We start from the raw sequence: 22,454 nt of genomic DNA on the forward strand, positions 1-22,454 counted from the left end.
ACAGTTGGGTCTATCTTGCCTTGCTGCAAATGTTGACCTGCACAGAGCCAAGAACATTCGGACATTTGTGGCTTTCAGACATTCACAGACCATACTGCCTTAAAGATTACCAAGTGCTACAACGCTTTACACTTTGTTCAGACTACTGTGCAGCTCCTTTATTTCCAAGTATACCTTGTATTTGATTTGTGCTTTGCTGTGTTTATCTTTCAGTGCTTTTATGAAACGTATAACTTTATAAGTCATCTAGATTACCTATACGAAAGAATTGCCCTTAAAACTGTCTTTGGCCTACCTTTTCTATTTACAATTAAATATCTTTTCCACAGATGCAGGGTTGATTCACTTATTTTGTAAAATGTTATCACCTGGGCGATTTCTTTTATAGCATGAATTGTTATAAAAGGAACTTGTGAGGTTGCTAGCTGGCCTCTTGAATTTTTAAGAACCGCAATAGAAACATGTAGAGAAATACATGCATTTGCATCATTATTACAACAGTCTCAACAGTCATTACATCTAGAGAGTTCCTGGGCTTGGCCTGAAGGTGCATGAGCTCAACTGAAATATGCACTGCCACAAATTTTAACATTTGTCTAGCAATAGGGTCTACATTGGAGATTTCAACTCTAATTATCTAAGATGATTCTTCCAATAAGTCATTATAATTTGCTATTTTATCATATCAGCACTATTTAAAGTAGAAAATCAGTGGCTGAATTTGGCATGGAGATGAGAAGATGTGAAAAGCTTGGAAATGGATTGAAAAGACCCATGTTCCAGTCTGCCACAACCTAGTCAATCCAAACCTTTGGATATATAAAGAAGATTCTGTTGATTCTAACAATAGTTTAGTGGTTCCACTTAATATGTGAACAAGAGCCATAACAAGAATTCACAAAATGAAAGATATGCCTATGAAATCATAAGAACATCTTAACTTGGTGCTGCCATCAAAAGCATCGCTCACAAGAAGGATTTTGAAACTTGATCATCTTGATGCTATGTCAGGTACAACTGTTGAAATGGCCAAAATTTGAGATGTGGCCCCAGAAAAAGGAGTAGTTATATTGAGCAACAGGTATCACTACAACTGATGGAAAAGGAATTTTCCAGAATTGATTTATTACTTATATGCTACTTCATTTCTGAAGACACTTGACCAGCTTATAAGTAACAACAGAAGTGCATAGCTGAAATACTGTTTTCCAGTCCTTACAAGGGAACCTTTTGAAAGGAAAATGGTACTTTATCAAAATGTTCAGTAGGGAATAAAGAGTTCTCATTATCTATGGTTGAGAATTGGAACTTTAGTAGATGTAGAACATGAGTGATCTTCCAGATGTTGCTAAACCATAGTCTTCCTCACTGGCCATGGCTGTTGGAAGTTGTAGTTCAGCAAAACTTCTTTGCTACATTACCGGAAAAGCTCAAGATGGCAGATGTCCCACAGTGCTGGATACCAAGGTGCATTGTTTGATGCTGATTTAAGATAGTAAAACCTGATATGGGAAGCTGAACATCTCTCATGATGAATCAACTTTCTCAACAGAAAAATAATCGCAGATCCCTTCCAGAGATGTCAGAAACAAAAGACATCCCCCCTCTCCTGAGCTGGGAATGTATGATTATAATAGTCTGACCATAGTAAAATACAATTTTCCAAATACAAGCAAATGAATGTCTTAAGTTTCATAAGCTATTTATAGTGCTTGATGGATCTCACATTTGACTAGCGTATTTCAAGAAAGCAGAAACATTGGCTAAGTAGCTTGATGAAGGTAAATACTTGCCCAAGGATGACCAAAATCCATCTAATTTCCTGAAAGTGGTCTTCTGTGAAAATGTCTGTTTTTCTATCATTCTCAGGGTACATTGCAATTTAAGATTTTTTTAATGGTATTACCACTCATCTTTCCATCGCTCAGCAGCATCCTGGCTACCTGGGCTTCCTGATCTGAACAAAATCCATGGGAAGAGCAACCTGATGGCTTTGCTTGCAGTATGAGAGAAGCCCTGCAATAATCCCTGCAAAATCAGCCACATTTTCCCTCTCCTTTGTCAGAAGATGTTCAAAAGATACTCCTTTGGTATCTTGAAGGAGCGGGGTTGTAAAAAAGTCAGATATGTAATTGGGTATAGCAACTAAGCCTACACCCTTTTCTTGCTGCAGGTGTGGAAAGCTCATTAAGTTTAAATAGCGGGTCTCTGTGAGTGAAAGAACCTCCCTTTGCATTTCTAACCTTCTACTAAAATAAAGCTAAGCTGCATAAGTATTACAAAAAGCCATGATCTCAACAAAAAGGTGGGGTAGTCAGAACAAGTTTAACCAGCCTGCCAAGAAATTAGGTATGGTTTTGGAATGTCTCTATCTGGTAACTCAAGAGTAGCTTATTATTTGTGAGTTCAGCTTTTGAGGTTAATACACTTTACCTAGTCAATGCATGAGCTGCCCAACCAATTATGTCCTCCAGGTTCAGCATTACAACCCAGTTCAGCATTACAGCCATTTCTGAAATGGACAGAAAATACGTCAAATGCATCAGAAACGAGAGGGCTGGTTCAGCGATGATTTAGACCAACAAATACCTATTGCACAGAGAGGTTGAGCCATTTGTGACACATGGTGTTTTTCCCAGGGTTTTGACGGCAAGGCTTTTCTTAGCACTTAACCAACATACTATTTCTATTCATTCAGTTGCCTGTGAGTAAATATTCTTCCACTTGGCCTGCTACCCACTGAGTCCGAGTGGAAGATAACTATAACAAAGCAGTCATTTGCATCAAGTCATATTTGCTCACTCTGCCATTTGAACTTCTCTACGTCCTTTGTTTCCTGTCTGAACACAGTTTGAGTGTATTTGTTCACCTCTTCAATTAGTGTGCCATTTTAGAACTGGAGAGGCAAGATAAATAGCAGATCTGGTGATGTATGGCTTTCATCTGAAAATCTTTTGAAAGAACAAAAAGGAAGCAAGTTTACAACATTAGGTACTTTCAGCAATCAGTTCTGAATTTCAGAAGTGGTTTTCAGAGTGTTGCTCCAACTCTGGTTCTTTCATTTAAAAAAAAAAGTTCTAAAACATTTCTAGAGCTATTCTTACCTGGGTGTCTTTCTGGATACTTGGTGAAAGTCAACAAGCACCGTTCTCTTTTTGCTTAAACACTGTCACGCTGCCTTTCATTAATGATTTCTATAAAGATGTCAATGTTCCTGTTACCCTACAGACTAAGACAAGCCAACCCCCTCACCACAAAACTATATTTTTATCCCATGGAATGGACAACCCCTTCCATTCATGTGTAAGAGGAGGTCCTATGGGGTAGGACAAAGCCACTTCCTTCTCCTGTTGTCCTTTGGCCATGTAGAGATGGTGCCCATCATATGGCCATGCCTACCACCATTTCTTCCAATGCAAGTCCCATCCCTTGTTCCTCTCAAGGAGGCCCTACCTGAGTTTCTGCAATTCACTCTATCAATCCCAGGCAGCCACCATTGCACTCTAACTCAGAGAGTGAACTTTGGAATCATTATGAGACACAAAGACTTTGAAGAACATCCCCAGACTCAAATCTCTACATCTTCCCCTTAAAGAAGCCAGAGATGATAAGAGAGTTCTACATTTTAAATATCAAAGCAGGAATTGAGAAGGTGCAGTTACTGGAAGCCTTCCTCAAAGGACCATAAAAGGAGGTGTACCAGATATGAGCAGCAACCGATCACTAGATGGCAACAAAGAGATACAGAAAACACTCACTCTTTGATGCTCTCTGGTGGTCAGCTGAATTTTTGCAGCTCAGAATTGCAATAAAACCGCGCCGGGTACTTAGAAACATTGTAAGCCATTTTTGTTTTGGTTGTAGGGCTGCACTCCTTGATCCTGAAGCAGGTACTTATAGCAACTCTCCAGGACCTTGAAACGGTATGTCCTAGACTTGCTTTCATCTATTTCCTTTTGTTTCTGACTTTTCAGAGAGAAACCATAAAGGGGATAATCTAAGTAGAATATGACTTTTTAGATCACTGTTCTAAACTATGGCTTACAATTTAGCATGTTGTGTGGAGCTCCTGGACTGGTGTTGCAGGAACCCAGATGACCATTTGTTTGGCCACAAAAAATATGTGTTCTGTCTCTTGTTGCTGTCTTCTAGTGGTGGCCTGGATTTTGTAGGCCAGCTGTGGTAACCCTAGTGTTGTCTGAACCCAGCCAGTTGGGGTTTATGAACAAACCTTAATGTGATATGCGAGACTAGTATGTCACCCTAAGTTAAGGTTACATACAGTAACAAAACAGACCCTTGCCTTAAATAAAGCCTTAATTACACTTATCAGTGCATAAGGCAACACATGTTGGATTACCCTGTGTATAAATCCCTTGCAGGTGGACTTCCATTTTCCCCCTGGAATTTTCCACCTGATCTGTATGTGTCTAGGGGCATCTGTTACAAAGCCCACAGATAAAAGCCATTATCTTTTTCTGTAACATCAATCTAATGGCTAAACAGAAAACCACATTTCAAGGATGGACTATGGTTTTCTGCTGCTTTTTCCCCCCACCTTCAGTTCTCAAGATCACCATGTCACAATCACATGGTATGATTTGCTGCTGAAGTGGCTTATCGGTTCTCACTTGCTGGGTATCTAGAGAAAACAGAAGCTTGCACTGATAGATACATGCGCTATCTCGCTCTCAAGAACTTCCTTGCCCCTATTTGAACTCTCTCTTACACTAGCAGAGTGCAAGTGTGTGTGTGTTGAATTGTGTTCACAAGAGATGCTCAGATACCAGGGAACATACTATGAATGTATGTGCTACCAACTTACCTGCTATTACATGTGAACACAAGGCTTAGCTTCTCACCTAGACCTAGAGAAGCTCACCATTTTTGATCTGCAGATGTCAGAATAGAAATCTACAACAAACCTTGGTGTCTAATTCCTATGGACAAATCCAAAATGGTGAGCGCTCCAGATCTACATAACTAGTTAGTCAGAAGGGTAGTGCTTGAGCCCAAGACTTCTGTCCTAGGCTGAGTTAACACATTGTGCTAAGCCATTGCTTGACTAATTGAATTGGTTGGCTTCAGACAACACATTGAGAGAGAACCAAATAAGCCACATCACGATTGTGCGAAGCAGTGTGTAAATGTACATGTTGAATAGTCTAAATATAAAAAAATATGCAAAATCCATTCCAATGGAGGAAATAAAAGATTCCCTTTCCTTTCCCAGAATGTAGTTTTTAGTGTGTAATGTTACACATTAAAATTTTTGTATGCATTTAGTACAAGACCACCAGTTTGTGCGTTAGCTAATGTTCTTTGGATGAATAGTATCTACTCTTTCAGAAATTTAATTAGGCTCTTTCACGGCATTTAACTGAGGCAGCAATTTGCTTCTGTTGCAAGAAGAATGTTTTATTATAAGAATCTAGTTTCTTTAAAAACCTGCCTTATTGGTCGCTGGAAATCTGAATTTGCCTAATGTGAAAGAAGAAAGGAAAAATCTCTCTGAATAATGCAGGAATTTAAGTTGCAATGTTGCAATATCTTACTCATCTTCATCAGTAAGGTTCTTGTGGCAACGCATTTCATAAGCCTCAATTATGAAATTCACTGTTATGGCATATGACATATTTGTGTACTTGATTTATTTCCTATTTTTCCTCCAACATAGAGTCCTCAGGTGGATAACAAATGTTGATAGCTAGTCACTTGGGTGGGATAAGAAGAAATGAAGCAAAAGTACGAAGGATACAATTATGAAGGGATAAATCAGAGATGGGCACTTTATTTGAAAATAAAAAGATTGGGCTATAATTCCACAGCAAAGGATAAACCCAACATCTTCAGTTTGTTTTTGAAACAGAAGTTTAATGTACTTCTCTAAAGGCATGTCAATGTGTGCATGCGTGCATGCGTGCAGTGATTTAAAGCAAACATTTATGCTGATGACAGTTGGTGTGAGAAGTGTCATACAACTCATAGGCTGTGAGTTGCCTGCCTGGAGATAAATGGAGCCTCCAGGAACAAAGACAGTTATCTCTTGCATGCTATAGAAGCAGTAGGAAGAGAGCTGGGTCTGACAACTGTTTCTAGAAGAAATTTAAGATACATTTGGTTGGCCACTGTGTGAGAAATAAAGCTAAGCCTTGGGTCTCTGATCCTGCAAATTGTTCTTATGTTCTGATACTGTAAGAAGGAGACACCTGTCCTGCCGCTGTCAGGAAATGTGTGTTGAGGACTAAGATATGTGGAAAGAGCCAATATATGGTAAGATGTTGGAATAATAAATGTGGTCATATATCACAACTCATTTTTAGCACTTTATCCGTGTTACATTATTAAGATAATAGAAAGCTGTTCAGCTCCTGAAAGACAATGATGACTTATTTACTTATGGGATAAGCTTATCTAGATTGTTTTTCCCTCATGTGTCATGGATAATTTTAGACTTTGGGTTTAGTGGGCTCACAGTACACCCTCCTTTCTGGCCATGTGAATCCTTTCACAAGTTTGGGGACCCTCCTGACTCTGTTTTGAATGATCTTGGGTCAATCTTCCTTGGTATTTGGCTTTGTCCCTCTCTTTACCAAACATGGCGTCAGCTAAAATCAACTGAATGTTGTCTTCCATGGTTTAATTATAAAGCATTTTCCTAGAGGACAATCATTTAATTTAACTACCCAAACATTTGGACTCATGCAACTTAATTACCTTCTGAGCTGTATGTATGTGTGGAGTAACTAACTTCACCATTATTGTTACTATCTGTTATTGGCCAGGCTGTATGTTGTGTCCTGCTGTAGCAACATGATGAATGGGGCTCCAATTTAGTGAACATCAAAGACCTCTGAACAAGCTTCAAGAAGAGAAGCAAATCTAGAAGGCGTCATCAGAAGCTTATTTCCTAATAATTTGCTGACGTAGATTTTGATAGGCCTGGCAGATAGGAGCTATAAAAGGCTGCAGGATGAAGGCGATTCAGCTGAGCAAACAGCTATCTGTGGTCCACGGACAACCATTTGGGAAAGATCCATTCTTTGAAAGGGGAAGCATGGACCACGAGGAATACCGATGGAGAGGTGAGTCTGGGAAGGGGCACAGAAGGATATTTTAAGGATGGAATTCCTATTTGTCACTTTCGCTTTTTTGAACAGGATCAGATAAGTCCACTCAGCTATTGGCAGTTGCAGAAATGAAAAGTTCATGTTTAAAAGCAGGGAATTTGTCTATACCAGGTGCAAACAGAGTCTAAGAGAAGGAGGCTGCTGCTTTTATAGTTTACCTGCAAATTGCTTGGGAACTTCTTATGATATCCCAGCCTTCACTCAAAGAGCTCATTGTATGTCCTCCAGAGGTTTTGTATCTCAGCCTCATCAGCTCCAACCCACACAGACAATGGAAAGAGATTGAAGAACTTGTTCAAACCATCTTAGAAGGGACTACATTGCTTACCTTTGCCTTACTCCAACTCCAGTGCACTGGCCATGACATAGTGATGTATGATCCTCAGATATTGCCATACATCAACTGCACTGCAGCTCCTTGCCCTATTAGCTGGAGTTGATGGGAATCAGATCCCGGTAACTCTTGGAGGAGCAAACACCTCCTCTTCCTTATTTCATGGCCCCAAAGGTAGGTACGTTTTCTTGTAAGTAAATTCTCCTTCATTCATTAGCTGTTGTGATTGAATGCACATGGGATTGTACTCTTTATAGGCCTATGTAGATTTATTCAGATGTAAACCCCTCTATAATCTTTAGCATGTATGCCTAAAGACTGCAGTCTACTTGTCTCCTGTTTAGAGAGCTCTTAGAACAGCAGTGGGCAAACCAAGAGAGTGACCAGGGTCATTTTCTTATGTTGGATTTACAAAAGAGGCTTGTTAAAGCTCTGAAGAATTTTGTGAGAAGGGACAAATGAAAAGAAATCAAGTTCTAGAACATTATTTGAAGAGACTAAAGATCAAGATTGTTAAAAGTAAAAGGAATTTAAAGTTGGTTTATTTGATCAAGGTTTAAATAGATATAGTGTTATCTTTGTTAATCCTTAATGGACATTTATTTATTTATTTACTGATCATATTTATATAACTGATAACTACATCTATAACTTTTGCTGATCAGGACTGAAATGATGAGGCTTTAAGAATTTGTTTATAGATAAGAGATGGGATGTGGGAAGAAGAGATCATTTGTTGTATTTTAAGAGATGGTGATAAGTTACTAAAATTGTTTATACTTGTGATGAAAGGGGAAGTTGTTTCTTTATATATTTCTTTTTCTTCATTATATTCTTATTTTTTCTTTTCTATTTTTCTTTCTATTTTTATTTTCTGCACTATTTTTCTTTTTATTCTTTTATTTTTTTAGTTTGTATTGGTTTTTATCTTTTTAATTGTAATTTTTAATAAAATTACTATTTAAAAAAAAGAACAGCAGTGGGCAAACTGTCTAGAGAGATTCTATCTGTGCTGATAGTGCTTATATCTGCAAGTTGTCCTCAAACTATGGCAGTGACAACATGGATGCGTAAAATGTCCCCACCACCAGGAATGGTGTTTATGAGTTATCCTTGTTACTGCTTCCTAGGGAAAGAGATGGTGGACTACATTTGCCAGTACCTAACCAACATCCGGGAAAGGCGGGTATGTCCTGATGTGCAACCAGGTTACATGAGAGATCAACTACCCAATAGAGCCCCTTTGGAGCCGGAAAGCTGGGATAACATCTTCAGAGACATAGAAAATATCATTATGCCTGGGGTAAGGACAGGTGTGCATGATATGATAAAAAGGGATACATGTTGAGTAATTGTCTCCCACCTAGTATTCTCCAGATATGACTTCAGCTCTTAGAATCCTCACCAGTAGGGCCAATGGGCAGAATGGAGAGGTTGGAGAACTGGAGAACCTGAACATATGGTTTGTTTATCCAATAGAACTGGTGGACCCCCAGACGTTGGATCCCAATAACCATCCATTTGAAAGCATGGCCCAGTGATTAGGGAAGACAGGAGTCACAGCACAAATTTGAGGGGTGACACATTTCCCCTTCCTAATTCAGCCAGTTGCTGTTTTGTTGCTCCACAGTTGTTCATTGGCAGTGTATATCCCAGAAATCTGAGTAAGAAGAGAAATTCCAACAAAAATGAAGGACCTAGCTGCAGGTCCTCAGTGTTCTTTTGAAATGGAGAATAAAAATCTTGGTGATTTTCTTGAGCTGGCCCTTCCATCTGTAAAAGTGAGAGAGCATCTTTATACAGCAGATTGGAGTGCCATGAAAAAGCAGTTAATTGTTAATTAATTAATTGCTCTTGTGTAAGGAGAATTAGCTAAGGGATTTTCTGTTCCAGATGCCCAAATACCTGTCCTTTAAGGAGCAACACTTCTTGGGCTGGCTTTAGTAACTGGCCGACCATAGTCCAAATCTACCACCAACATGTACACACAGAGTGTTTTTTCAATGTAATGGTGAAAAGGATAAGTTAAGGATATGTCAATATCTACCAATTCAGCTGGAGGTCTTAGATAAATACTCTCCCCCCAGACACCTAAATATGATAAGAATATGTTGAGTATCTGAAATGTTGCCGTCCTCATGCTTTTTTCTTATTTTTTAAAAAGGTAGCAGCAACCTAGACAAAGTAATGTTATTTTTTTCCAAAAAAGGACAGATTAATAGGCCAAATGCCAATTTAGCACTGCACGCAGCACTAGATATGTCTTGATAATGGTGACAAATAACGGACTCTTTTTGGAGCAACTCTAAATGCCCTCCCACATTAGTTAGAATAAAGAAGAATGGACTTCTATTTCCTCTTTACAACAGAGGATCATCAGTGTGTTTGACTGAGATAAATGTCATGCTTAAATAAGAGTATTTATCACTTAGTTACATTCAATTAACTATCATTTAGTGGTTTTTAAAGTCATCCTTCCTGACTAGATGTCCTCCAGATGACACGGTTCAACTCCCAGCCATCTATATACGTATCTGGGGAGGGTGAGGTTAGAGAAGGCTGCTCCAAACATAAAGATGTACTTACTGGATGAGAGATAGATAGATCCTGTTCACACAAGTGAAGACCTGAGGTATCATTGGCTACTAGACTTGATAGCTGTACATTACCTGCTGCATTACAACTGATTGTCTTGATGAAAGACCACATCTCCTTCAAGCTGGCCTCAAGCCCTGAGGTCTTTATGGATGTATCTATGTAGTTTTCTTGGCAGCAGTATGGATGTGGTTTGCTATTGCCTTCTTTCAGGATGTGTTCTGACTTCCCAGTTTAGCCTGTGGTCTTGGTATTCCTAGGAATTCTGACATGGCTTGCTTTCCAAGGACTGCCAGCTGTTGAAGCATCTTTTTCATTACCAGGGGGCAAAGGAAGATAGGAATCCTGAGAAACTTTCCTTCCTTTTGCTTGGGCAATTTATTTTCATTGTCCTGTCTTTCTTTCCATCTTCATTTAATGCTGGACCAGCTCAAAGTATTTTTCTGTGTTCTTCTTTTAACTTAGGTTGTCCATTGGCAAAGTCCACAAATGCATGCTTATTTCCCAGCTCTGACTTCCTGGCCTTCACTCCTTGGAGATATGTTAGCCGATGCTATTAACTGTTTGGGATTTACTTGGGTAAGTAGCTTCAGTTTTTAAGATCTCTCAGTGCTAGGGCTTTTCTTCTACTCAAAACCCCAGATTTTCAACTGATCAAAGAATTTGTGCTTGATCAGTTGCCAGTCTAAAATATACAAGCTCCGGAACAAATCACAAGCCACACACTGCATGTAAAACAGAATATTGTTGTATAGTGTCAACATAGTAGGTAGTGTAATATAGTGTTTCAGATTTTGGACACGGACTGGAAAAGTCCCCATTCAACCGAGTGTTTTCTTTTTCTCTCAGTCCAGCCTATCAGAGTTTTTCTTCCCCACCCAATGCAGTATGTGGTTCCCAGAGAAAAGGCAAGATATGACTGTAATAAATGAAATATATTTATTTTACATATATGGACACATATAGGACACACATGTAATATACACATAAAAACAAGCTCGGTCAAAAATTAAATTCAGGGTACAGTTGAGATTTTGTAGACAACATGCTGTATAGGTGGATTTTTAAGAGCAGAGTTGGGTGATTTCACCCCAGATTTCTTGAGAAAAGTTTGGTTTGTTTGATTCAGCAAACAATGTCCCCCCATCTCCAAGCAAAATCTACACTACTTGTTTCCAGAGAAAATGTTAAAAATCTCTGTACATTCTTCCCATTTTGCAGAACGATTCATTTTGCTTCTGTCCACAACCTATTTAGTGATGAGATACAAACCCTATTGATTGACCAATTGTCTATTACATCTCTTAAAGTCTGAATCTGAATCTGATCAAATCAAATTAAAAAAAATGAGAATCTTCTTAAGGTTAGCTGAAAAGGATACAGTGTTTAAAGCACATTGGGTTGTGAGTTGTTTCAGTCTCTTGTGGTGGTAAAAGTATTCCTTCCATACACGTGTAAGCTGCATTCACTACCAAACTTATGAAATGCCTCCCATACATATGAACTCCTTAAAGTGCCCTTGTAAGAAAACATTCACAGCAAGCTGAATTGACCCTGGGTGGCGACAAGGAGAAGACTCAGTCAGGAACCTGTGGCCCTGTTAACCAAATTGTTTCTGTTCAGTGACCATATCTCAGAGATTGTATGGCTAGCATACTGACCTAGTAGGAAGGGATAAATAATAAGAAGGTCACACAGATGGACTTATCTGAAATATTCCAACGTCACATGTCTGCCTTTTTCTTCATCTTGCCTTTGCAATGTAGTGGGCCAAAGGTATATAAACTCTGGTTCTGCTTTTGCTCATGGCTGTTCAGCAAAGTCCAAAGCTTTGCTGGGAGCCCAGGATATATACTGTGTTATTGATTGCATGCAACTAAAAGAACGTTGTATCTGCAAAGTGATTTGGTTGCTTTAGGGGAGCCAGGTTTTGGACTCAACGCTGTGAAGCAAGGAAGGGAAAATGCCAAGCAGTTTTTCAAAGGTGTCAGAGTTTTAAAAAAAACAACTTTCATTATATCTGCACTATATTTGCAGATAGTGTCATGAGATCAGAGGAGAAACAAGCTGGCCAAGAGAATCAGGAAGTGCTTATTTATATATTAATATTTGGGTATGCTTGTTATAATGGGTGTTGTGTAAGCAGCCGCACTACTGCAACTTTAAAAACCCTTTACTACTGTATTAAGACATGATAAGACGAGGCAAAACTTGTCTATCATGCCTTGCTTATCAATACAAAACTTCAAATGGCTTTTATTTTCAATCACATAAGGGGACCTTTCAGGATAATTTCAAAGGACTATATCCTGCTTCTTTCTGTAATAATGTAGAAGTCCTTGAGAAGGCTAGAAATGAGATAGGAGTGAGTTGCATGTTGCTCTTCATGTCCTCCTGTCATTGAGAAAGTGTCAATATTCTTACATCCATGTGCAATTTGCTGAAGAAAAAAAAAGGCATTCTTACATCAAGGTCCCCCCCCTTTCATCCAATGGGATGCTGTTACCCACTGTGTTTTCTTCCCCTACTCTCAGGCATCCAGTCCAGCTTGCACAGAACTGGAAATGAATGTGATGGATTGGTTGGCTCAAATGATGGGTCTTCCAGAAACATTCTTACATTATCATCCAGGCAGCAAGGGTGGTGGCATCTTGCAGGTAAATAATTTGACTGACTGACTGACTGACTGACTGACTGACTGACTGACTGACTGAATTGACATGGCCATCCATTTACCATGTGACTGATGCTGGAAGGTTCTTTGTTTTAATCTGAGCATACTTAGATCATGTAGCTGTATCTGGTATTTGGCCAATCTGGTGCCCTCCCAATGTGTTGGGGCTATGAATTCCAGAACTCCCATCCAGGAAGGTTGGAAATCATAGAATCATGGAATGGGAGGGGGACTTTACAGGCCAGCTAGTCCCTAGAACATCTCTGATAAATGACCCTCCAGCCTGTGTTTAAAGATCTCCAGCAAAAAAAGGAGTAACTACTTCATGCAGCAGCTTGTTCCTCTGGCTGACATCTCATCCAATCCTAAAACATCTGGAATGCATTCAGTTGGGGAAAGCTGATACTGTATCTCACTTGGACATTCATGAAACTTATTGATGCTTTCAGACAGGGGGTTACAATGTCAGCCCTGCCGGCTGCATGGAACTCTGGAAGTCTTGGCCCCAAGACCAAAAGTTTGTTTGTTTTTTAATATAATTTTATTGAAAGTTTTAAAAACAAGAGTAAAAATTAATACAAACTACAATAGAATAAGAAAGAAAAAAAGAAAAAGGAGGAAGTAAAAGAAAAAGCTAAAGTGCAAAAAGAAAAAAAGAAGAGAAAAAAACAGGTAGAAGAAAAATAGAAAAGAAAGAAAAAAGATATAAAGATGTGGCTTCTGATCTTTACAGCAGTTATAAGTACAATTGTAAATGTACTTCTTTCTCTAAAGTTACATCATGATTCTCTTCTTTTTATAATCTATCTAATCATCAAAACCATAGATTATAAATTCATTTTTTTTCTGTTTTATGTAAAAAGTCCATAAGAGGTTTCCAGTCAGCAATAAATGTAGATACTGTCTTTTCTCTGATGAGAAAGGTCAATTTGGCCATCTCAGCAAGTTCCATCATCTTCACCAACCATTCCTGTGTTGTAGGTATTGCCAAATCTTTCCATCTTTGAGCATACAATAATCTCGCTGAGGTTATCATAGATAAAAACAAAGTTCCATGACTTTTTTTTCCAACTGTTTATCCATCAGTCTCAAGAGGAAAAGTTCTGGTTTCAGTTGTATATTAAATTTTAAAATCCTCTGACTCAGTGTATGACCCATCTTCTTGTTCACATTTCCAACATAGATTTGAAGTACTTTTATACATTCTAGATCATTTTTCTGGTGTCATATACCAACGGTACATCATTTCATAAAAGTTCTCTTTAAGATTATAACATACTGTACATTTCAGTCCTTTCAACCACATATTTCCCATTGTTCCATCTGTATATTATAACCAAAAAATTTAGCCTACTTTATCATACATTCTTCCATTTGTTCTTGTTTCAAATTTCAATCAAAGTTTATACATTTTAGCAATCACATGTTCATCATTTGTACACAATTCCATTTCAAAGTCAGTCTTACAATATTCAATACCATAAATTCTTTGTCTACTTTGAATCTTTCTGATAACTGTAAATAGGAAAACCATTGATAACTATGTCCCTTTGCCATCAGTTGTTCTCTTGATTTTATTTTGTATTCCTTTTGACAGAATTCTGGTATCTCACAGTATGTTAATCACTTGTCTTTGCCTATTATTTCTCGTCTATAAAATACTACCATTCCGAAGTATTTTTGATGAACTGTAAATTTTCAGTGCCACAGAAGGGGGAACAATAATATTAAACCTGTTTACTTAAATTGATTTTGATTATAGTTTAATTAATGTACACTTCATTTTTATACTGATCCCATCTTTTTGGACAGTGGCCCCTGACATGATATTCAAAGGGCAGTTGTGGCCCTTGACCTGAAAGTTGTTGAGTTTTTCTGCTTCAGAACTATGGTGGGATCATTGTGGCTACACTAGAGACTGATTTGCAGGAAGTCATGGATTTTCCTTCAGCCAGGAACTATTGCTGTTATTTGCCCTTCTGCAATAACCTTTCCTGATCAGATCCTTGCAGAGACCAAAGACATAATACAAATGAAGTGCTTTGAAGACTAAGTATACATGACTAGGATAAATAGATTGTCAGTGTAATCATTACTCTGAGAGCAGAGATGTGGTCTGATGTTCTCCAGATGTTTCAGTCTTCAACTCCCATTAGACTTTCCAATCTGCATGGCCAGTGGCAAGGGATTATGGTCCAAAATATCTGGAGGATTCAAGTTTGCCTACCATTGCTTTAAGGTTAAGTGATCTATACTGCTGCAGTTAGAAAGTCAGCAATGTTTTGATGAAAAAAATGGGAAGGAGGCTGCAACTTAGATTACAACCTTTGGACATAGTCCCAGGTTCATCTTGGCATTTGGAGTTAAAAAGGGACTAGGACTTTTCTCATATCAATTATCAATCATTGTTGGAGATTTTTTCCTTCCCCTACAGAGCACAGTTAGTGAATCAACCTTGATTGCTCTGCTAGCAGCCAGAAAGAATAAAATTCTTGAAATGAAAACATCGGAACCAAATATAGATGATTCCATTCTGAATTCTCGTCTAATCGCATACGCTTCAGATCAGGTGAGTTACTACTTCATATATCTATGTGTGAATTTTTAAGTTATTACTACCTATAGGACCTGAGCTGAAAAAGTCACGGCCAACAGGGGCATCTGCAGGGAGTGGAAGTCAAAAAAGTCAAGATGGTGGCCATAACTATGCAATTAAAGCCCCACTTCCTTTTTATATCTGTCACCTGCATGTCACCCTCTCCACAGATGCCTTTGGGCCAATGTATTAATGCTTGGAACTGACTGCCTGATGGCAGCATTCAGGGTTAAAGAGCAGAGATCAGAGATGCCCTGGTTTAGGGAGTGCTCTGTAGCCAGCTGTGGGACAAGTAAAATCAAAGAACATGGTTCTGGCCTGTCTTACAAGATGGTTGTACGAATATCAGACTCATGCAGGTACAGTATGGAGTACAATTTTAGCATCGTTTAAATTACAGCACGTTGTATTTTGATGTTCAATGGGCCCTACCACACTATGTCGTAGTTTAGCATGTTCTTGTTCACAATGTTAGCCAGCCTAAAATGTTAATTTCTGAAGGATTCCATGCCATTCTCCAATCTTTTCCATTTTTTTTTCCTCTCTCAAGACAAAGGACAGGCTTCACTTTTCCAAATTTCCCAGAATTTTTTTTCCCCAGAATTTTGTTTCAGAAGTAATTGGAGCATTTCTTCAAACCTTGGAGTTATTCCAACTCTGCCTCTATACCTCTGTCTTGTAGATTCATCTCGATGTTTTGCTACTTAAGGACTAGCAAAGAAATTTGCTCCTCGTAGTAAAGCTGGGCAAACTCGAGGCCTTTAGAAGTTTTTGATAGCGATGTCCATGATTCTCAGCCTCGGCAGTCCATGGGCGGGGATAGTGAGACTTGTAATATTAAGATCTATGTTACATACCTCTGGCATATATCACAAGCCCTACTATTCCTGTGCAATACACACACACACACACACACACACAATACACACACACCATTGTCATAAACTATTTACAATAGAATACACCTTCGGCTACATCATTAAATGCATTATCATGGTAAATCCAAAAATCAAGGTCAGTTTTGCTAGCGGGCTTCAACATAGCCTTTTCATGCATCTTTTGTCCTGGGATGGCAGCAGGACAAACAACAGGTTTAGCTAACCAACTTGGAGTTCTTGCCCATTTATTATTGTGCACGTCCCTCTATATATACTTTTTGAACAGCAGGAGGCAGCCTTGCCTAGGAATGGAGGGCTTGGAGCATCTGAGATGCAGGCTGGAAAAGATGCAGTTTTAGGCAGGCGCTCTTTTGGACAATGCATGCCGTCATCCGGTGCTTACGGTGACCTACCTCCAGTGTGTGCATCCTGCTTTAACTGGTCTGCCAACACATTTGCCCGCATGGTGTCTCCTCAACAGTCACCCACCGATCCGTGTCTTCTTTACACAGGCTCACTCCTCCGTTGAAAAGGCAGGTTTGATTTCCCTCGTGAAAATGCGGTTTCTGCCGGTCGATGAGAATTTTTCCTTGAGAGGTGAAACGCTGAGTAAAGCTCTGCAGGAAGACCGAAGCCATGGCTTAGTACCTATCTTTGTAAGTGTTGGTTGTTCTCGGTCTCCTCTGGTGATGTGACGCTGCCCCGTCACGACGGAAAAGCAGAAAGAAACGTGCATTTCACCTAACCCTGAGATTTGCCTCCTGCAAAGGGAGTAATTGACAGGATTTGGGGTATGTTTCAATGACAGAATCCAAAGCAGATCACTGCTCCTTAAAAATAAACCCCTCGAATAAAAATGCTAAGTTTCAAACTCTTTAGCAAGATGAATACTGCCTAGTCTCACCTTTCTTTCACAACATTCAGCCACAGAAAGGCCTGATTTTCTCTGTACTGCTGTATTTTTTTCTACTAGGCAAAGATGTTTTCATTCAGACGCGGCTTTGGTTTTGTAAACTGACTCATGTTGCTGTTTTCTACTTTTAAAATGATACCTTCATATTTCAGCTTGCATTTTATTGTGCTTTGTCCGCACAACTTGGGAGAAAGATGGGTTGGTACATTTAACAAAATAAATACCATTATTTTTATTATGTTTAATCCTAAAAAAAACTTCCCTTTCTGTTTCAAACTGCCATACCACAGGCGGCTGATATGAAAAAATAGGTATATCAGCTAACAAAAAACAAATGTACAAAAACAGAGAACAAATTAAAACTGATAATGAATATGGGAACAGCTAATCACGCCAAGATAGGTTATAACTGAAAGGTCTTTAATCGATCGTGAAATATGAGTTTGTTTAAAGAGAATTAGACGTTATGGGCCAGAGAGTTCTACAGCCTGGTGCATTAGCAAAAAAGACACTTTTTTTTACCAGCTCCCCCCTTTTATTTAAGTTTCTAATTTAGTTGTTTAAAACATTTTAATAAATCTCTGGTTTTGTCTAGGTTTGTGCAACTCTCGGCACAACCGGCGTGTGTGCTTTTGACTGCCTTTCGGAGCTAGGTCCGATATGTAAGTAGTTACCTACCACTTACCTAAAAATCCCTTCCTGGAAAATCTATCTGTGGCCAAGTCTGCTTCTCCTCCACATAATCTCAGATCCCTGATCTCCCAGGGCAGATCAGGAAAGTGGAAGATAATGTTCTCAGATAGCTTTGGAGGAATTGCTCCATATAGTTACTTCATCCAGGACAATCCTGACAGAAGGAACTTCTTGCTCAGGTATTGTAGAGCAGTGTTTCTCAACCTTAGCAACTTGACGATGTGTGGACTTCAGCTCCCAGAATTCCCCAGCCAGTGCTGGCTGGGGGATTCTGGAAATTGAAGTCCACACATCTTCAGGTTGCTAAGGTTGAGAAACACTGCTGTAGAGAGTAAAGAAGATGACCTTGACAGAAATATGCAAGAACCATTACCTAGGCAAAAGGGGCCGAAACATGTTTTATGTCCAGAGCAACAGATAACATTCAGAAGTGGATCAGGCAGATGCCTCCCTGATTCACTGGGAGAAGGTATGGTACAATCGGACTCACAAGAGTCTGGTATTATAGCCAATCTCAAGCTTTAGCGGGGCTGACTGATGCTCAGGAAAGGTCTTCCAAATGACCATGTTAAGCTGCTCAGAAACACAATTGCTTTGACATTCCAAATACCACATTCAGGGGGTGTTTTGATCACTTCATGAAGTGCCCACTTGAATGCATTGCTCAACCCTAATGAATTGAGGAAGCTAATTATGAATTAGCCTTCCCCATATCTCAGATTTATGGGTGCAGGATGGGATATGGAACAAGACACTGTAATAAGGAGAAGAAAACTTTAGGCCAAATCAGACATGATAATCAATCCATTAAATGGTGCTTTGCTATTGTTGTAGTTTTGGGCCTGCTCTGTTTAACCTTCACAAACACCCTCCTTGATTTCTCTTCTTACTTCTTTTTTATTCAAACAACATCATGTCAACTCTTTGAAAGTCCTCCTACTCTCCAAGCAGTGATCAGAAAGCTCACTAACAATATTGTTTGAAGCTTGTTCATACATCACATTGTCGCAGATCTCTGTTTGGTGCCTATATTTACTGTACTTTGGGATCAGCAACCCACATAAAATGGGACTTTTGACGTTGATTTCTCTTCAGGTGCTAAGGAGGAACTTTGGCTTCATATTGATGCTGCATATGCCGGAACAGCATTTCTGTGTCCAGAATTCAGGTCCTTTCTCAATGGAGTTGAATATGCTGATTCTTTTACCTTCAACCCCTCCAAATGGATGATGGTTCACTTTGATTGCACAGCATTCTGGTGGGTGCCAAAATGTTCTCCATTTCTTATCTGTATGAAATTCTCAATCTGTGGAATTCTTCCCAATCAGCTTTTCTTGTTTTGTTTTTTTTTAATCTCTTAAAAGGGTTAAAGATAAATACAAGCTCCAGCAAACCTTCAGTGTTAACCCCGTCTACCTCAGGCATCCCAATTCTGAGTCAGCAACTGATTTCATGGTAAGAACATTGGGCTTATGCTTAAGCAAGAATAGGCTGTAGAAATCTTTCTCTCTTTTTTTGCCGAAAAACAGCGTTGAAGGGAATCAGGATGGGATTCAGAAGAGAATGGAAAATTTTAAGTAGCTTGTAACGTTTTCCTATCTCATCTCCCACTTGAAGAATGGCCAGCTAACTATTTACTATATGGGTTTATTATTGCATGAGGCTCAAAGGTGAAGGTGCATGCAAAATACATGAAGAGTCCAATTGTCAAGTTGGAAGAAATATAGCAGTAATCTAGCAGATGCCTGGTACATGTCGAGTTTAGCTTTTGTTTAACGTTTTCAATAATACATGATTTTCAAAAAATCTCAATGAACTTTTAAAGAATTTAACCCCCTTTGCTGTCATTTCATGCCACTTGGTTCATAACTTTTGCTAAGTGATAAGGTAGTTTACTTGCTTTTGAGCTAGGGTGTTGAGTGAACCCTGCAATTGTGATTTATTAAATAAACCAGGGTTGAACAAACCATGATTGTGGTCAGCCCGTGAACCTTGCCATACAGTCCCTAAATTCAACATTAAATTGCAGCAAGTTGCCCACCGCTTCCCTTTTATCTGACTCATTCATTATGTTTTCCTTTCCAGCACTGGCAAATCCCACTGAGCCGAAGGTTTCGCTCTCTAAAACTCTGGTTTGTGATTCGGTCATTTGGTGTGAAAAAGCTTCAGGAGCATGTCAGACATGTAGGTGAATTAGAAGTATAAATGTGAATAAGAAACCTTGCTGTTCCTCTCCATAGTTAACTGTGCTGTACTGCACAATAGGAGAGTTGGGTAAATAATGTCTGAGGGTCATCCTTGACCAGAGCAGTGGTTGGACTAGTCTTTGATATTGTCAATGCTGCTGAATTTTGAGGGTGGGATTGGCGAAAGTCACTGGGCATTATTTTTAGATGGGAAGCACTCCAGATGTAAGATAAGCTTTAAAAAGAAATTCTCTTAAATCCCACAAAAATGGAGCGATCTGCTCAACTCTGCCCGCCCTGCCCACAAATGACATGCAGCCCTAGACTGCTCAAAGATTTCTCACCATATCTGTCGTACTGGAAATAATTATTGATTTTGCTTTTGGAAACACCAGGGTACTGAGATGGCAAAGTATTTTGAGTCACTGCTCAGAAGCGACCCCTTGTTTGAAATCCCTGCTAAGAGGCATCTTGGACTGGTTGTTTTTCGTGTAAAGGTAAAGTTTTCCTGTAATATTTAACATTAACTTACACCATTCTCTTCTAATTTGCTGCCCTCTAGTTGCATTGCACTTCAATCCCCATCATTTTCCTCCAGCGTGCTGGTGGGGAATGATGGGCACTGAATTCCAGCTCATCAGAAGAGTGTCAAGTTGAGAGTTGGCTTGTGTGCTTGAAAGCTGGGAAGAATAGGTGCAGACAAGAACGTAATGATGCTGCCTGAAATCTGGAGTGCAGGACCATTGCACCTGGTTGGAAGCTGAAATGGGAGGAAAACTAACAAGTTTAGTAAACTACGGGCAGATGCAATGAAACACATAACTACTTCCACATGGGACACCACCTTGATGGGAAGTCACATAAATGGTTCAGATACAATAAAAGGAATCATCACAAAACAGGTAAACAGTAATTGCCAAGTAGAAATGGGCCAATCTCAGTTCCTGAGTGTTTTTTTCAGCTCTCATGTTTGCAAATAGGTCAATATTGGTTTATCAAACTTGAAGGTTTTTTTTTAAAGCATTAAAATTAATCACTTTTGGTCTGCAATGTTTTGCAAACTATTTTCTCCAATATAATGTGCTTTTTGATATGATTTTTAGGCTAGATTTTGTTGTTACTTGTTTGGGGGAGACTGCTGTTTTCAGTTTCTTTTCTTCACCATCCAGAGTCAGTTGATTGGGGTGGTACATCAGTGTTGGAAATAAAGAGCTAAATAATTTGTGCAATTTCCTAATATACCTTTTTAGAAAAGTATTATTGACAAACTGAATGGCAAACTTTGGCGAGCTGGGAATTTTGAAAGATTTGTTGAGATGTTGGGTCTAAAAAGGCAAAATTATATCAGTTTGCATTGAAATGTAAGCAAGCCCATTTTGACCCTGCTGCTTAACGTGACTGTTGGAGGGCATTTTGACCTTAGGAAGGAAAGGAAGAACCTCCCATAACCATCTGTGGTTGATGGAATGGTAGTAAAACGACAAAAAGGCAAAGCAGGATAAATAATGTCTTTCAGCAATACTTGTGTTTGTGCCTTTGAAAGTTTCTCTCTCACTGACGGTCATGAAAAACTCCATCTTTCACAAACAGGGTCCCAACTGGATGACCGAAAAGGTCTTAAAAGATCTGAACAAATCAGGAAAGCTGTTTGTCATCCCAGCAACAATTCAGGAGAAGTTGATCATTCGCTTCACTGTAACGTCTCAGTTCACCACTCAAGAGGATATCAGACAAGACTGGGCCCTCATCCAACAGGCTGCAGTGAATGTCTCCAACCTGCATCGTGTGCCAAAACCTCTCATCATCTCAGAGGAGAAGTCCCAAATCCCCAATCAATTAATCAGCCCCAGTCCCAAATCAGCAGGCATCACGCCTCATATTCTCACAGAGAAAGAAGGCGGCAAAGTTTTGCCTTTAAGTAGAATAACTACACAGCCTCGGAGAGGATCTCTCAACTCTTCTTTGTCACTGTTCAATGAATACATCTCAATGGCCAATGAGCGTCATTTGGATGAGAGTTTTACAGAAAACAGTCCACGTGTGACCAACTATGACTTGCCTTCTGTCTTATCAGCTCAAAACAAGAAAAAAACAGTCCGTTCCTTCAGCTTGGACAGCCCTGTGGAGAATAGACCATGTGCCAACAGGAAATTCCTTTCCAAGTTGCCCAAAGAAATACTGATGATCAAGAAAGAAGACTTGAAGAAACAACCACAGTTTTACCACATGCCCAGTTTTCCTGAATGCACCATTCAGTGTGGTCTCCAATTGCCATGTTGTCCTCTTCAGGCTATTATCTAGCTCTTAAGAGCCTTCCTCCATAAAACGACAACCAAAGTCTGCTTATTCTTATGCAATATCTATGGCCCAAAAATATAATAATTGCAGAAGATCTTATTTTTTTTAAAAGAGCCTGTACACTGAATAAGTTCATAAGGTAAATAAACAATTTAGT

At 39.2% G+C, this 22,454-nt stretch overlaps 1 protein-coding gene across 2 annotated transcripts; it reads left to right on the top strand.

Moving 5' to 3' along the window:
- The first annotated feature begins 3,864 nt into the window (after positions 1–3,864).
- Positions 3,865–22,454, top strand: HDC (histidine decarboxylase). Of its 2 annotated transcripts, XM_007427140.3 has the most exons (13): positions 3,865–3,923; positions 6,786–7,085; positions 8,595–8,767; positions 10,525–10,638; positions 12,594–12,716; positions 15,168–15,302; positions 16,720–16,863; positions 17,716–17,782; positions 18,909–19,071; positions 19,178–19,268; positions 19,899–19,997; positions 20,395–20,496; positions 21,590–22,454. In XM_007427140.3, exons 2-13 carry the CDS (start codon positions 6,974–6,976, stop codon positions 22,298–22,300), a joined length of 2,034 nt encoding a protein of 677 aa, XP_007427202.3. In that variant the 5' UTR covers positions 3,865–3,923; positions 6,786–6,973; the 3' UTR covers positions 22,301–22,454. The 2 variants fall into 2 exon arrangements, with proteins under 2 accessions (XP_007427202.3, XP_088004725.1); XM_088148599.1 differs by lacking the exons at positions 3,865–3,923; positions 6,786–7,085; positions 8,595–8,767 and adding an exon at positions 10,058–10,096.

The sequence above is a fragment of the Python bivittatus genome, unplaced genomic scaffold (genome assembly GCF_059951505.1).
Source record: "Python bivittatus isolate LINGU-HERP-01145 unplaced genomic scaffold, Pbiv_v1 ctg000530_np1212, whole genome shotgun sequence".
Lineage (NCBI taxonomy): Eukaryota > Metazoa > Chordata > Lepidosauria > Squamata > Pythonidae > Python > Python bivittatus.

What these genes read in the sequence shown, in the direction of transcription:
- HDC (XM_007427140.3), top strand. Translation starts at nt 6,974, where the DNA reads ATGAAGGCGATTCAGCTGAGCAAACAGCTATCTGTGGTCCACGGACAA. An exon ending in AGGGTGGTGGCATCTTGCAG is followed by an intron (nt 12,717 to 15,167) that starts GTAAATAATTTG and finishes CTTCCCCTACAG; the next exon opens with AGCACAGTTAGTGAATCAAC. An exon ending in ATGGCTTAGTACCTATCTTT is followed by an intron (nt 16,864 to 17,715) that starts GTAAGTGTTGGT and finishes GGTTTTGTCTAG; the next exon opens with GTTTGTGCAACTCTCGGCAC.